This window comes from Papaver somniferum, chromosome 5, assembly GCF_003573695.1.
Source record: "Papaver somniferum cultivar HN1 chromosome 5, ASM357369v1, whole genome shotgun sequence".
Lineage (NCBI taxonomy): Eukaryota > Viridiplantae > Streptophyta > Magnoliopsida > Ranunculales > Papaveraceae > Papaver > Papaver somniferum.
The window spans coordinates 125307319-125325856 of NC_039362.1; the positions used below are offsets into that span (position 1 = coordinate 125307319).

Genomic DNA, 18538 nt, shown 5'->3' on the forward strand with positions numbered 1-18538 from the left:
TTGACAGCACACATAGTCCATGAGTAGGATCTTTTAGAAACCAAATTGCAAACTCCCAAGTTATTTATAACATTCCAATTCAACGAATTACCAAAGAAATTTTGATTATAGGTGTTTAGAAGATTTGCAGAAATAGTTTTGGAGAACCCAATAACTTGCAGAACATGGAAGTCAGAATCTATTCCAGAGAAAGCTAGGGAATTAGTCTTGAGGGTGTTGGGTGTACTTTTTGGCCATACTTTCAAAATGGCGTGTTTATTTAAATGTTGAGTAGTTCAACCAGTGTAGTATTTTCAAAACACTAATCATAAACATATAAAGATGGGAATTTTGGTGGATTGGTACGTTATCTAACTTCTTCGAGGTCATGCGTTAGAATATAGGCGAAAGCTTTTTATTAATTTTTTCAAAACGAACTTTTTAGCCACACTATAAAACCGGCGTGTCTATAGAATGCACACTATGGACAAACATATACTAGAGTGTCCAAAGAAGAACTTTTTGGACACACTTTCAGTTTGGCGTGTTTATTTAAATGTTGAGTAGTTCAACCAGTCTAGTATTTTCAAAACACTAATCATAAACATCTAAAGATGGGCAGCTTGGTGGATTGGTACGTTATCTAACTTCTTCGAGGTCATGCATTTGAATATAGGCGAAAGCTTTTTATTAATTTTTTCAAAACGAACTTTTTAGCCACGCTATAAAACCGGTGTGTCTATAGAACGCACACTATTGACACACATATACTAGCGTGTCCAAAGAAGAACTTTTTGGCCACACTTTCAGTTTGGCGTGTCTATATGGCCTACACTATGGACACGCATATACTGGTGTGTCTTTAAATCGTACACTATGGACACGCATATACTGGCGTGTCCAAAGAAGAACTTTTTGGCCACACTTTGAATTTGGCGTGTCAATCAATCGTACACTATGGACACGCATATACTGGCGTGTCTAATGAACCAACTTTAAAACCACACCTTAAATGGCGTGACTAACCTTTTGGACACGCCACAACTACCTAATGTGGCCATAGACTGGTCTATAAACACTCCCAATACCTAATGTGACCATAGACTGGTCTATAAACACTCCCAATCAAAAATTTGAAGTTAACGTGACTAAACGGTTGAAATTTTGACACGCTACTAGCCATGGCGTGGCTGAAATCACTTATATGAACACACTCATTGAACATGGCGTGTCTATAGGGTAGAAGTATATCCTATAGACACGCCAAAACCAAAAAGGCGTGACAGGAAAATTTATATTTGGCATGGCTAAAGGCCATTTCTGTACTAGTGTATGGTTGGCTCTGTACCCCTCAACATCTATGCAATTTGGCAAAGGTTGAATCTGGGGCCACTTATAATCAGTAGTATAAAAGTTAGATAAACTACTGATTATAACAGATTTCAAAATTCATTCCATGAAGGATTTTAGAAAAACTCATTTTAAGGCAACCTATAATCGGAGGTTTCGTAACCTATTTAGCTTCCGATTACGGCTACATCCAAAACACGAACCAAGTGGCTATGGTTGGCTATGTACCCTTATAACCTATGAAATTTGGCAAAGGTTGAATCTGGGGCCACTTATAATTGGTAGGTATAAAAGTTAGATAAGATACCGATTATAGCAGATTTCAAAATTCATTCCATGAAGGATTTTAGAAAAAACTCATTTTGGGGCAACCTATAGTCGGAGGTTTTGTAACATATTTAGCTTCCGATTACGGCTACATCCAAAACACGAACCAAGTGGTTATGGTTGGCTCTGCACCCCTCAAAACCTATGGAATATGGCCAAGGTTGAATCTGGGTCTACTTTTAATCGGTAGGTATATCAGTTGAATAAGCTACCGATTATAGCAGATTTCAAAATTCATTACATGAAGGATTTTAGAAAAAACTCATTTTTGGGAAACCTATAATCGTGTGTGTTTGTAACCTATTTATCTTCCAATTATGGCTACATCCAAAACACAAACCAAGTGGTTATGGTTATGGTTGGCCAAAACCTATGGAATTTTACCAAGGTTGAATATGGGGCTACTTATAATCGGTCGTCATACGAGTTGGTTAATCTACCGATTATAGAAGGGAATGTTAGCCGAAAGATCCACATACTAATCGGTAGGTAGTGTTTCAATTTAACCTACCGATTTCCCTGTTACCTACTGATTACGTTTTATGCTACCGATTATGGAAGGGCATAGTTTCCATTTAAAAATTTGGGAGATAAGAGGTAGCTTAGATTTACGTTTGGGTGACCTTTTTTGTCTTTTAGTATCGCCCCTAGTTCTTTTGGGATCACCCCTAAAAATTAAAAAACCATAACAATTAAAAAAAAAGAATTAAAAAGTCACGGGCTTGTAGTGCAACATTTTTAAAGCTTATAATACGTACTCAAGCTTCATAAAAGGAAAGGAAATTTCCCCTCCAAGTTACACTACTATGCTTTGTTAATATTATTAGATTATTACATAACAAACCAATAAATACAATCTTTAGAACCATAGAATTCAAAGGTCTTCATACCTGCACCTTAACAAATTTTCTTTTTATCAAATTGGCAAGTTGTAGACATGGTTTGTTGGTTATAATATAGACTCTCTTGGAAATGACACTCTCTTTAAAATGAAATTTATATTTTTTTTTATCACGGTTGCAATGCAATTCTTTGAATGCTCATGCTTCTAATCTCAAGAAATATGAGATACAATTTAATGTAAAAGAATCTTTTCAAGAGTAGTACATAGTAAATCATAATTGGGATTTGATTCAAAAGAAGTAACATCAATATGAAAAAAATAAAAAGACAAAATAATAAAATAGAATCAAATAAGTATTATCTCATAGATGATGGCTTGAGCATTAGAAGCAATAAATACAAAAAGAAACATGCACAAATAATGGTCGAACAATGTTGAAAAGAAGCAACATAAAGATAGAAAAGTCAAAATGCACCTACACATTTCAAAGAAAGGGGAAAACCACGGATATACTTGCAGGAGTTCGAAGAACAATTGAGGTAGGCTGGCATATCAAATGTAATAAAAAACCGTTAACGTGGTGATAAACTTAGAGTAGCACAAATAATATATATAAATCACCAAAATATAATAAAAATCACAAAATATAATAATATATATAAATCATCATATTGGCCATATCAAGAAACTAAATGACAAATTAAGAAACTGCATTAGAAGCCAAAAGAGTGTAACTGATCATAATAAAGCTACCTTAAATTGGTTCAACAAGATATTGCATAGCTCTTCTCCATTTAGCACATCAAAATCAACTAGCAAACGATATAGACACAAACACATATATACTGCTCAAGTAAGTTCTCGTAAAAGAAAGATGAAGGTGTTTTTCTATGTTGTTGTTGTTCTAGCCATGGCTCATATGATGGTTGAACCGACCCAAGCAGCCTTTATATGTACCGATGTTGACAAGTGCCTTTTGCAATGCATGCCATACTTGGTCGCATTGCAACTGTATCTGCTTCGGCATGTTGTGATGGAGTTAAGTATTACGTGGTATTAAATTTATCAGTCCCTTGATAAATTTGTTCACGTATATATTTCCAATCACAGGCACAAATCACTGTTATATATGGCAAGGAAGATAACATCAATCACTACCATTACTCACTGATCTAAACATGGAAAGAAGAATAGTACATGCAATCTAAAAATGGAAAGAAGATTAGTATATGCAAGAATAATATGTGATTGATGTCATGCAAAGAAGAATATGGAAAGAATATGCAAGAATAATATGTGATTGATGTCATGCAAAGAAGAATATGGAAAGAAGTTCAATACATGCAGAGAAGAATATGTGATTAAGAAATTGTTGCAATTAGTTTTAATTCCTTTGATATATTTATAGTATTAGGATCTTCACTCATGCAATGTAATTACAATCAGTATAGATACAAAATGATCATATCAATCTCTTAACAGAGAAGAATATGTGAAAACAAAATCAAAATTCTTTATGGTATGATAGCTAGGTGAGAATTTTTTTTTCTTCTGCTTATTTATCATCATGACTGGAGAAGGCGATCTACCCCCTTCCATGGCTGCTGAGAAAGATACTGAACTTTCTCCAACTAGTCCATACTACGTCCATCCGTCGGATAATCCTACATCAGTCATCTACACCCCTCTACTCACCAGAGACGACTACTGCACATGGGGGAGAGGCATGTTCAAGGCACTCAGTGCGAAAGGCAAGACTGGATATATCGATGGCACGGCCAAAAAGCCGACTAATGCATCAGATCTCGCTCACTGGACGAGATGTGATGAATTAGTAGGTAGCTGGATATCTAATTCCGTTGATCCAGAAATTTGCTCAAGCACTCAGAACTTCCCATCGACTCATGAACAATGGTTAGAAATCAAATCTCGAATTTCTCATCATAATGCTTCCAAATTATATGCTTTGAAACAGTCTATTGCTCTGCTGAAACAAGACAATCTTAGTGTTGCTATGTATTATACCGGATCAAATCACTTTAGGTCAGTTAGATGCCTTTAGACCAATTGAACCTTGCATATCCGGAGCAGGTAAGAACTATCTGAGTCATCACAGTCAGGATCGTTCCATGAAATTTTTTCAGGGTTTACATGAAAGATTTTTGCCCTGCGTAGTCAAATACTAATCATGGAACCCATGCCATCCCCTGCCAAGATTTATAATCATGTCAGGCAAAAAGAAGAACAACAGGGCATACAATCTTCTTCCATCCCGACTGTTGATTCTGCAGCTTTGAGTGTTGCACGTAATGACCCACTTCATTCTAGGGTTCCTTCAAACAACGACACCAACAAAAGAGTTCGCCCTTTCTGTGACCATTGCAATATACACGGGCATACCAGGCAGACTTGCTGGAAGCTAAATGGGTACCCGAAAGACTTGCCACAGTCCAGAAATTTGGAATCCAACACCGTTGTTGCTGTTCACCAACCTGCTACTGCCGCTCCTGCTATTACTGCTTCTCAGTATGCACGGCTTCTAACCCTGCTCGAACCTGATCATGACAACGACGACATAACACCCTAAGCGAACTTTCCAGGTATTACTCTTTCCTGTTCTACAAACGTTTGGATAGTTGATAATGGAGCAACTCATCATATATGTTCATCTTTATCTTCTTTTTCGTCTCATTATGTGGTCACCAAACCACTCATTGTTCAACTACCAGATGGTTCACATACATCTATAACTCATATTGGCACATTAGATTTATCACCATCTATTAAACTGCTTGATGTATTTCATATTCCAATCTTCAAATTCAACTTAATATCTGTTAGTAAGTTGACAAGCACAGCAAATTGCTGCATCAAATTCTCACACGAGTCTTGTATATTTCAGGACCGTCGAACAACCAAGGAGATTGGATGGAGTAGGCAGATTTCCGGACTTTACCACTTCTATTTTCAACCTTTTGCTTTATCTTCAGTTGCAAATAAGCCAGTTGATACTTGGCACTGCCGTCTCGGCCATCCCGGTGTGGATTGTTTTAAATTTTTATCTCAGAATTTCCCTTTTATTCGTTCAAATGCTAGTCACGTCTGTGATGTATGCCCCAGGGCTAAACAAACTTGTTTAAAGTTTAATAATAGTACTTCTTTGTCTCAACATTCATTTCAATTGATTCATGCTGATATATGGGGACCTTTTTCAACCCCATCTATTTCTGGTGCTAAGTATTTCCTTACACTTGTGGATGACTATTCTAGATGTACTTGGGTATTTTTAATGCAAGTAAAATCAGAAACTTTAGAATTTCTCAAATACTTCTTTAGTTTTGTTATTAAGCAGTTTGGTCGCAAAATATCTAGCATTTCTTCTGGTGTTCAATCCACCATCATTCCTCAATTACAGACTTTCCGGTCTGATAATGGATCCGAGTTCAAATCAAATGAACTTCAGTCTTGGTTTCACTAACACAATGTTCTCCATCAAACTAGTTGTGTATACACTCCACAACAGAATGGCGTTGTTGAACGCAAGCATCGGCATTTATTAAACGTGGCTAGAGCTTTACGATTTCAGTCGAATCTTCCTCTCTGTTTCTGGGGTGAATGCATACTAGCTGCTACATATATCATCAATAAATTGCCAATACCTGTTTTATCTCATAAAACTCCACATGAGATGCTACTTCTTAAACCACCAGATTACTCATCCCTGCGAGTATTTGGTTGTCTCTGTTTTGCGAGAAACTCACAAATTTGATCAACGTGCCAAGCCAGGCATTTTTATTGGTTATCCTTATGGTCAGAAAGGATACCCAATTTATGATATTGAATCAAAATCTATTTATACTTCCAGAGATGTTATCTTCCATGAAAATATTTTTCCTTTTCATGATTCTAACTATACTCCAGTTCCATCGAAATGTGTCCCTGTCAATGAATACACAGACTTTGATTCCATATTTTCTACGCCATCGGTTTCGTCTGAAACTTCTCAGTCTCGTTATGCTGATTCCCAGCATATCTCTTCATCTGTTCCTGACACGGCTACTGCCCCAGATGCTGATACACATCATATATCATCATCCTCGCTGGGCATAACTTAGCCACGGTGTGCTGATTCACAGCATATCTCAGAATCTTCTCCTCCCTTGGTTCCGCCAGCTCACTGTGGTCCACCGGGTTTTATATTACCTACAGAATATCCCCCAACCACTGCTATTCTTGTGGTTCAATCTCCTGCACCTCCTCCCGTGCATCCTGATACTTCTGCCATTCCGGAAACGTCAGAAATATCTCCAATTCCGGTTGATATTCCATCGTCTGAGTCTGTTAATCCTAATGACTCTCGTCCATCTCATACAAAAAATCACCACTCTACTTGCAGGATTATTATTGTTCAGCGACAACCTGCAAAACAGCTTCCGCTTATCCTCTTACTGATTATCTCTCATTCGATAAATTCACGTCGTCCCATCAGGCGTTCTTGGCTTCTGTAGTTCTCACGGAAGAACCCAAAACCTTCTCTCAAGCAAATAAATGCCCTAAATGGCGAGCAACTATGGCAAAAGAAATTTTGGCTTTAGAAGCTAACAACACTTGGATCATGGTTGACCTACCACCGGGTAAAACGGCAATTGGATGCAAATGGGTTTTCAAAATCAAATTTAACTATGATGATTCTAATGAACGTTACAAAGCTCGTCTCGTCGCTAAGGGTTATACTCAACAAGAAGGTATTGACTATTCTGATACTTTTGCACATGTATCTAAACTTGTCATTGTTCGCGTTTTGTTGTCTATTGCAGCCATTAAGGGTTGGTCTTTACATCAGATGGACGTCAATAATGCGTTTCTTCAAGATGATCTGGATGAAGAAATCTACATGACAATTCCTCCTGGTTTAGCTCGTAAAGGTGAGTCTCAAGTTCTTAAGCTAAATAAATCTCTATACGGCCTTAAACAGGCTTCTCGTCAATGGTTTGCAAAACTATCCTCAATTTTATTAACTGAAGGTTTCAAGAAATCCCTATGTGACAATTCTCTTTTCACATATCATCGAGGTTCAACCTCTATTTTTGTCCTTGTTTATGTCGATGACATAATTATCGATGGTACAGACGACTCTTTTATTCACTCACTCAAATTGTGTATTGCCTCTCATTTCTCTATTAAGGACCTAGGTCGCTTGCAATATTTCTTAGGGATTGAGGTCTCTCGTTCTCCTAAAGGCATTTTTTTTATGTCAAAGAAAATATGTCTTAGACATCCTGAAAGACTCTGGTCTCACAGGGGCTCGTATCTCATCTTTTTCGATGGATACTAATCTCAAGCTACTTCCTACTGATGGTAAGGACTTAGCTGATCCAAGTTCTTTTCAGCGTTTAATTGGCCGTTTATTATATCTCACAGTCACACGTCCAGATATAACATATGCAGTGAATTATTTAAGTCAGTTCATGCAACATCCTCGCACTGCTCATCTGGACGCTGCTCATCGTGTCTTACGATATCTCAAGGGAACTATTGGCCATTGAATTTTTCTGGCTTCTACTAGTTCTCTTTCTTTACAAGGCTACACCGACTCGGATTGGGCAGGATGCCCTATGACTCGGCGTTCCATTACTGGCTACTTGGTTACAATTGGTAATAGTCCTGTTTCATGGAAATCTAAGAAACAACACACCGTAGCACGCTCATCTGCTGAGGCTGAATATCGTGCCTTAGCCAATCTCACGGCAGAAATTCAATGGCTACGGTATCTTCTCAAGGATATGAATGTTTTCTGTCCTTTGCCTATCCCCGTTCATTGCGATAGTCAGGAAGCCATCCATATTGCCCAGAATCCTGTTTTTCATGAGCGTACTAAACATATAGAGTTCGACTGGTACTTTGTTCGTGAAAAGTTGCTTAATGGTTTAATTCTTCCGAGACATCTTCCATCTGTTGATCAACTTGCGGACATCTTTACCAAACCACTTGGAGCTCTACAATTTGGACGTCTAGTTAGAAAGTTGGGCGTTCGTTCGGGCTCTCCCGCTCCAACTTGAGGGGGGGGTATTACGTGATATTAAATTTATCAGTCCCTTGATAAATTTGTTCAGGTATATATTTCCAATCACAGGCACAAATCACTGTTATATATGGCAAGGAAGATAACATCAATCACTACCATTACTCAATGATCTAAACATGGAAAGAAGATTAGATCATGCAATCTAAACATGGAAAGAAGATTAGTATCCGCAAGAATAATATTTGATTGATGTCATGCACAGAAGAATATGGAAAGAAGTTCAATACATGCAGAGAAGAATATGTGATTGAGAAATTGTTGTAATTAATTTTAATTCCTTTGATATATTTATAGTATTAGGATCTTCACTCATGCAATGTAATTACAATCAGTATATATACAAAATGATAATATCAATCTCTTCACAGTTGTGAGAGAAAACAAAATCAAAATTCTTTATTAAGCAAATCAAAGGGATGGCAGTTACCATCGAAGACAAACGCCAAGCTCGCGGTTGTGTCAAAGATGCGGATAATAAGTACCAGAACATAAAAGAAGATGCAGCCAGTGGACTCCCTTCCAAGTGTGGTGTTCCTCTCTCTTACCCTATCTCCAAAAATATTGACCGCAGCACGTAAGTTATCCATCATAATCTCAGCTAATTAACTTATCTTATATTGTATATATCTTACACACAAACTTTCAGAATTTCATAATATCAGGTTACTCAGCTGAGATTCCAAGGATTTTCACTGATCTTTTTTTGTTAACACAAGAAATTTGATATATGTACGTACTAAAACTAAACACTCCATGCACTTGCAGGATCATTTAAAGCTGGAGACGCTTTGCTGGAAAATAAAAAGAAAAGAGAGCATCTGATGTCCCTGACCCTGCAACTCTCTTTAGATAAATGCTTAATTAGCCAGTTTTATTTAAGTATGGTTTTGGTTTTACATGGAATTGCTTTGTAATGGAGTTATGCTTAATAAAGTTCTGGTAAACACTTCGATCTCTGATCAGAAAAAGGAACGTATTGATATTGCATTGAGATGGTATCATAAGAGAGAGATGCCTAACCAAAACATGAGGTGGTTCTAAAAATGACAGGAACAGGATGATGTTGCGGTGAGATGAGATGCCAATGAAGCAGCAACCTGGTTCGTCTTACATTTTATCAAATTAAAAGTGACTGAACTTGAGCTCTCCAAGACTACTTTTTTTGAATATTGGAGACCAGGTTCCAAATCCAATCTGCTGGTAATGGCATTTGGGCTAAAAAGTTTTCCACCAGAAGACTTTCATACTTTCATTTCTTTCTAGCGACTTCAAATTACAATAAACACCTCGAGTGCTTGGGTTTGCTTGAATTCTGGTTCCACACTAACACATTGCTTTAAGATGCAAACTTCATTTTCCTATAAAAAACCTCTTTTGCAAAATCAGTTCTTAGTCCAGACTTTTTAGTATCCAGGTACTCCAAGAATACATGCGGGAATAATTCCACAGAATCGATATAACACCATAATTTCCTGCATGAATGAATTTCAAAAGCCAAGAATGTTGCCAGCTGAGCAAGAGGTGTAACCATTTAATGTGTGACTACAGAAGCTTGTAGGAAAGCGAAATTTTTACCTTGTTAATTTGTCAAATAACTGGTTAATTATGTGACACTATTTTTTCACCAGTGCATGTTTATGAAATATGGGATTCAGGTGTTAAAATTAATTTAATCAAAACAAAAATAAAAATTTTCAAAATCTAATAAAATTTTCAATAAGCTTATGTCCTAAGAACCAATAAAATAATGAATAAAGTAATTAAAAAAACATAACAATTAAAAAATCATGGGCTTGCGGTGCAACATTTTAAAAGCTCATAGTACGTATTCAAGCTTCACAAAAGGAAAGGATATTTCCACTCCAGCTCCAGCCTCCACGTTACATTATGTTTTGTTAGTAGTCTAACTATTAAAAGGAAAGGAAATTTCTTTACATTTTTAGATTACATAACAAACCAATAAATCCAATCCTTGGAACCATAAAATTCAAAGATCTTCGAAACTACTCCTTAATAAAAATTTTTTTTATCAAATTGGCAAATTGTCGACTTGGTTGGTTGGTTGGTTTTAATATAGGCGCTCTTGGAAATGACACTCTTTTTAAATGAATGTAGATTTGTTTATCACGGTTGGAATGCAATTCTTGGAAGGTTAGCAAATTTGTTGGTATAATCAATCTCATATCATTACATATCCAACTCAGATTTAAATTTCTCATAAATACCACTGGTATAAAAAGACGAGGAATGTGAGATACAATTTACCGTAATAGCAGCTTCTGAAGAGTAGTATATAGTAAACCATAACTAGGATTTGATTCAAAAGAAGTAACATCAATATGAGAAAATAAAAAAACAAAATAATAAAATCGAATCCAATAATATTATCTTAGAAACTTAATAGGGGGAAGGCCACTTTTACTATAGATGATGGCATGAGCATTAGAAGCAATACAAACAAAAAGAAACATAAAGATAGAAAAGTCAAAATGCCCCTGCATATTTCAAAAAAATGGGAAAACCATGGATGTACTTGCAAGAGTTCGAAGAACAAATGAGGTGGGATGGCATATCCAATGTAATAAAAAACCATTAACATGATGATAAATTGAGAGTAGCGCAAATAATTATCAAAGAACAAAATATATAAATCATTAAAATATAATAACAATCACAAAAATCAAATAATCATCGGAAAGAAAGTTTGGTATGCTTACATAAATATTCGTCTAGAGAAATATATCCACACTTGTAACTTCATTGGTTTCTTTAAAAAATTCATCTCATTCATCTCAGTTGGTATTTGTAGAGTTACTTGTGTGGCACTTGTAAAATAGTATCCATCAGATATCTAGATCAATAATTCTATATTATAAATATTTGAAAGAGAGTAAGAGATTTACCATTTCTTCATGTCATCAGATTTCTTTCGTGCGACAATATATTATATATTAACATTTATCCGAGCTACAATCTTTAATAACATTGAAAAATATTTGAAAGAAAAAAAGAAATTTACCATTTCCTCATGCCGTCAGAATTATTTCCATGCGATCGACAATCTTATTATTTGTTGGATAATCTTCGTTACCCATTTCGACAATAATAAAATTTTAATATTAACGTCGCCATTTTATTACAATATTTGTAACAATGGTCTTCTTCTAGTATTACAACTCATGTAGTATTTCGTTACCAAGACAGAAGAACAATAGAAGAGGAATACAGAAAGAGATGATCAATCTAAGCGAAACTTAAGCAAACTTACTTAGGTGTATTGAGGCGAGTAATCTCATTACTAAAGACATTTAATGCGATAAACTTAATATTGTTACAGTGTACGTCATATGTCTCCAACGTTCAACAATACCTTTGGTGTTCTTCATAGCACTTCGAGAATATATCAACAAACATCGAACGCGAATAGATGTAGCACAAACTCTTCTTTAACTCTTGAAGACAATATGCAAACTATAAAATTTATATTACTAGTTTATGGCTCTAAAAAGCAATAGAGAGTGAGTGGGATTTATATATACGCAAGGAGACTGTTGGAGAATATTTTTTTTCGTGAAGAGTCATATCCGTTCGTTGAGAGATTGCTCGATCGAACTAACAAGTGTAGCTATCTCAAGCTTGTTGTCAAACTTAGTTGTCCAAACTATATCTTGATTTCTATCCTACAATTAGTTAGGTCTCGGATTATGATAGAAGATTTATTTAGTTGAGAAATGGACATCATGGCAGTCATCATTGTGTTCTACCGTTTGAAGGCAAAGATCAACAGAAGCTTTTGGAGAACTTCATCAACAAAAGGTAAGTGAAGAATGAACCACATATTTCTCAAGTTATATTCACATTTATATCATTGAAATATTGACGCGTAACTAATTAGACTATCATAAGCATATCGAGAATTTTGAGTCAAGATTCTTCTTGCAATTAGTCCTCGAAATATGATTAAGCTTAATGAACATTTCATACTTGATGAATTTCGGTTAAGAACACTTTATTGTTCGCAATCAAAATCATGATTCAAGATTATCATTCGAAAATAGCCTGGAACAGTGATATGTGTCATTGATGTTATTTGAGAATGTTTCGAATCAATTTAGAGAAGCATAAGACTATTATAAATTCATATATAAGACAATGTACATATCAGTCTGGGAAAAGTGTTATAGGTCTGAATCCGCAATACATGTACTCAGTACACGTAGCATAGTAGCTATATGTCGACAAACATAAACTCATGAATCCGGATTGGTACGCAAACCAGTACACGCACTAGAAAGGAACTGTTGGTTATGGAACAAGTTTGGTATCCATACTGGTATAGTACCAAAAAAAATTGTGGACTCCGGAACGTGGTTATGTTTAAATGGTATCCATACCAGTACACATACCACAAAAGTTCTGTGACTTAAAAACTCGTTATGCTTAATTGGTACCCATACCAGTACGCATACCGAAATAGTTCTGTTAACTCCAGAACTCATTAATGTCTTAAAGTTTACCAATACACGTACCGTGACATAATTGTTCACGAACAGGTTAAGTACTTGTATTTTGTACGCCTACTTACCATGTAGATTAAATTCTTATGCACATAAAATTATTTCTCCGAGATAATTAGCATTTGAATAATCTATATTCATATTTATAAAATACCATAGACATATTTAATCACTTGATTGTGTTTCGAGTTGAGTCTTAGGTGTTTATGTAAATGTTCAAGCTTATAGTTCAGTTGGATAGCTTCGGCTAACCATTCATGAATGTGGTCTTATACACGGTTCGGTTACGGTTCATCCTAACCATAGTGTATATCCTGATTATGTAAATCATATTCAAAGATTCATCTAAGGGTGGATGTTGATTGCTTGGTTCTAAACCTATTTTAGCTTAAACCTAAAGAAACCCATGATTTGAATATCTGTATAAGGGGAACCTCAAACAACTGGAATCTTTGAATTATGACACTACTTTTAGGTGTGTCCTAGTTGTTACTAGAGTCGTCCTCTCCAGAAACCCTTTTAGGGTTTAGCGACTACAAAGACTTCATAGGGATTCGTGAAGCCAGGTCCAGCTATTGTTTATTTGGTAGCTCGAGTATCCTGATCTTGATCAATTGTTGAGATCCTCACTTGATCAAGATAGATAACAATCTTCAAAGTTCTTTTCGTCCCAAACTTTATTGATTCCAAAAGTTTTATACTTGTGAGGTGAATATTTATCTAGGTTGCACTTTGGGTTGCATAAGTCCGAATTTTGAGGTTAGCTAGACTTTGTTTATTGCTATCGATTTCCATTACCTTGATCTTTGATTAAAAAGGAGATCACATATATAGGCTTATCCGTGGGATGAATATTGGTTTAAAGTCTCAATTGAGTTGAAGCAACTCTTAGTTGGTGTGACGTCAACTAAGGGAATCAATTTTGCGGAGTCCTGCTGGGATTCAAGAGGCGTAAAAAACACGACTGTAACTGAATTGATGGGAGGGTTAATTTGGTCTCAACTACATTCCAGTATGAAGTTAATTAGTAGTAGGCTAGTGTCTATAACGGCTTAATACAGTTTGGTGTTCAATCTGGACTAGGTCAGGGGGTTTTTCTGCATTTGCGGTTTCCTCGTCAACCAAATTTTTGGTGTATGTGTTGTTTATTTTCCACATTATATTGTTTATATTTATAATTAAAATATCACAGGTTGTACGTAAATAAATCATAATAGATACGTCCGACCTTGTTTGTTGGATACGGTGATTAATTACTTGGAAAATTGATCTTTGGAATCACCTAAGTACTTTCATATGTAAATCAGGTTCACGGACTAATCTCTGTAAAATTTCTCCTTGATTGAGATTCATTAAGTTGAACTCTTAGAACTGTGTTAAGTTTTTCCATACAGATTGCCTAAGAAAAAGTTGGTGGTGTATATTGGTACCCCCGCGTTTTAAACACATCACTTGAAAGGGTAATTATATGAATAGACATAGATCTTCACAATTTGGTTGTAGCTAACTTAAATTCTTTTAAAATTTCCAACATCATTAACATTAAAATATATTTGTGATGTCATTAATGTAGTGATAAATGTGTGGCTGGAAGGTTTATACCATCCACCGTTAGCGGTATATGTGGCCAGTGCACCTCTCACGCCCCTTCTGAAACCTGATGGGGGTATCTATCCTATTTCTGTTGGCACGATTGGAGACACCTTGTTTCCAAAGTATCTGCGCATGAAGTGGGTAAGAAGATGTGTACCTATCTTGAGAATTTCCAGTTTGAGTTTGGGGTTCCTTGTGGTGGTGAAGCGATTTTGCATTATGTCAACAAGCTTATCCAGGAAAAAGGTGATTGTTCCTCTATGACGATGTTATTGGTGGATTTTCGCAACGCCTTTAACATGGTTAACATGAATGCTATGCTTCAAGAGGTTAGGACTCATTGTACGTCCATTTCTAAATGTGTGTAGTTCTGCTATGCTTCTCCCCCTAAGCTGTATTATAAGAATCATCTTTGTTGTCAGCACAGGGGGTTCAACATGGTGACCCTCTCGGTACACTCCTCTTTGCCCTCACTCTTCATCCCTTGGTTAAAATGATTGTCGAACGGTGCCAATTGGATCTTCAGGCTTGGTATCTCGACGACGGAACCCTGATTGGGGATACATTAATGGTTTCTAAGGCTTTAATACCATTCAATCCGAAGGGGGTAAGCTTGGATTCACCTAAATGTTTCCAAAACATAGGTTTTCTGGTCATTTGTGGATGTTCACAGTGTTAGTGCCTTCCTTCCTTAAGTTAGCAGGCCGGTGCGTGGGGTCAAGCTTCTAGGTGGACCGGTTAGCTTAGATCACAACTTTTGCAGTGAGCTGGTTCTGTTGGGGTTTGGTTCCATATACAAAACCATATGGCTGAAATTGGACTTTAGGTGACAGTTTTTGAAGCAGAAACAATGATCTAATGCTTTCAAATCGGTGGCTAAAGGGAAGTTTCGGGTTTGGAATGTCTACAAGGTTTACTTGGATTATGAAACTTATATGACGTTTTGGAAGAGTGTCTTCCAAGTTTAGGATTTCCTAATTAAGGTGTTAGACTATCTTTAGGAGTTTTCTAAGACTTTGGGAGCAAGGATGTAACTAATATATAAGAGGGTTTATATGGTGAGCAGAAATCATTCTCTTGAAAAATCATCTTGGCAATCCTCTTGACATGAGTGATCGAGGGTCACAACCGTTGTGTCCTACAATGATTGGTGAAGGGACAAAATCTATGTGAGAAGAGTGACTTGTAGAAAGAACGGGGTATGGGAGAAATATAGGGTTTCTAGGGTTCGTATGGGAGAAGCTAGAATTCATGATGTTCTTCGTGTTCTTGTCTAAAGTCGAAGCAACCATGGCGGTGGGGGTTTATGGAAGAAGAATAACAAAGGAAGAGGTAAACTCTTCATAATATGTCTTGTTATTTCTAACGTTAGCGCTAGTGGGTTACATAAATAGTTGATTATATACATTATCGATGTTGTTAGAGCATAACTCAGTTGAACCCATCAGGCGTTGGTATGTCAAGATTTTGTTGTCATATTTTAGTGAATCAAAACTCTTAACTCTTAACGCAGAAGCGCCCGCACCTGCCTGACCTAGTGGAAACCAGTTGATTATGTACTAGAGTAAACTTCGTATAGGTTAGCTTGAAAGTATTAGGATATGAGACATTACAAGTATTGCGAAGACTTGAAGAAGTGAAGAAGTAAGAAGATGCAACGACAACACCATCTTTCCGCTTGAGGTTAGTGATATTTGACTTGAACTGTTTCATTCCATAACGTATCTTTCAACTCATGCATATTGAAAACAAAACTGCGAAGCATGAACACTCTAGATAGACATAGTATTAAGGAGTACAATATGAAGTTTATTGCTTAACCATTAAACTTTGTAGATAAGACATCGACATAATCGTTTAAATGCTATTGTGATTATGTATGGGTATGAGGTGAGGATTTCATCCTAGGAAACAATGTTTTTACATGTGTTTTAAGGAAGTAAGTTCATAAACTTGTTTATCAATCGAAAAGGAAATCTCCAGGAGTTATTGGGATTGTTATTCATTGCATATCTTGTGAACATCCAATATGTGTGATTTAGTATACCCGCTCACGACTTGTTTATGTTCTTGGTAAACCTATTCACAAAGGCCTGACTTATGTATTGGTATGACTTTATTAGTGAAACCAATCTTAAGTAATCACCTGAGATGGTATGATCGAGTTTGTGTTTGTGTAGGACCGAATCTGGGTAAAGTGGAACCGATACTAGTAAGAGGTGCAACACATCACAAAGGGGAATCGATCCTTGTATGAGGTGCAACAAGTTTGTAGCAGAAAGGGGAACCGATCCTATGGACATGTGCAACACGTTTTTAGGCAAAGGGGAACCGATCCTATGGACATGTGCAACAAATATAAGTTAGATACCATATATATGTGGGGAACCGATCCTAGTACCTAGTCAACCGAATTTTGGAAAGCTAGTGTGACTATGCACAGTACTCACATGGAGGTAGAACCGAAACTTGTTTTGGTAGAACCGTTAAACCCATGATTTGTGATTGAGTGTTCTTGATCAATCACATAGTTCTTGAAAGTCAGATGAACTAATTCTAAACTTGTTTGGAAGTGTGGAAAATCGGTTTCAAGGTTGTAAGTATGAAAGAGGACTTACAAAGTAAGGATGTCGACATACTTTAAACACGTACAATAATGTTTATCTTTAATTATTCAAAGTTATTCCTTAATAGCTAATGGAAGAAAATCCCAGGATCGAAATATAAATAAGTTAGGAATCTTTTATTTAAGGTTGTTAATTTTTATTTTAGGAAAATGAGAATTAGTAATGTGCATTTACTAGTTGAGATTTTCCAAAGAGATTTTCGGTCATTATTTTGGACAGAGCATTTCCAGGAATTATGGAAGCCGAATTTGGAATTATATTGCATATCTTGAGAATATTTTCGGTTTTGGAAATTCCTGGGTGTCCAAACTTCCTTGTCTATAAATACTTAAAGTTTGGATTTCTAGCAAACTAATCCTTCGTGACAGCAAACTTCCTCGGTTGTGTTGTTATTGGTATTCGGAGAGGAGAGTAACCTAATTAGGAGAAATCTCTTACGGACGCTCAGTTTAAAGTCTTCTTTGGGATTGAGAAGCTCTTAGAGTACCGTTGGTGGGAAACTAGACAATTACGGTTTATCTTGTGTTTTCGATTAATTTGATTGACTAACGGTGGTTGAACTTTGATTGCACCTAGTTTGTCTATGCATGAGAATCTTCTCTTCTGATATAAGATTCACTCAAACTAGATCGAAGTTTCGACAGGGATCTTTAGACTGTTTTTAGTGCTAAAGACGACCTTGTGCTAATCCATTGTTAACATACTCGGTTATGTGTATGATTGATCACAAGAGATTCAAGTTGTTGTGTGCTGGTGTTTATTGAAGATCTAAGAAGATTTGAAGACAAAGAAGATATTGAAGATTTCTGATTTGGGGTTCATAATCTTTGGTGTGCATAATACTTGTTTCGGTATAAGAGGATCCAACTATAATCGGTTTATCCTTGTGGTAGATTGGATTGATTAGTTGTGTAGATCGGCATCAATACAATTCTTTGTGATTAAAATTATTGATTGCAAAATCTTAAAAATTACTTCGATAGTTGAGAATAAGATAGATCTAAGAACCTGAAGAAGGAGTTTATTTGAGATAAATAGAAGATCCTTTGTCGAACTCACATCACATGGTTGAAGAGAGTTGATACCAAACAAATTTGTTCTTCGTTTACTATTTGGAATACGAACCAAATGAATTGTTCCAAGTACGTGACTTATTCATAAGTTGGAGGCGTTGGAATACAGACAGAACTAGGTAAACTACAGGTTTAGTTGCTTG

General features: G+C 36.2%; 1 protein-coding gene across 1 annotated transcript; it reads left to right on the forward strand.

Annotated features, from left to right (window-relative positions):
• Positions 1-4067: 4067 nt before the first annotated feature.
• LOC113279550 lies at positions 4068-5087 on the forward strand. Its single transcript, XM_026528239.1, has 2 exons — positions 4068-4543; positions 4676-5087. Exons 1-2 carry the CDS (start codon positions 4068-4070, stop codon positions 5085-5087), a joined length of 888 nt encoding a protein of 295 aa, XP_026384024.1.
• Positions 5088-18538: the final 13451 nt, after the last annotated feature.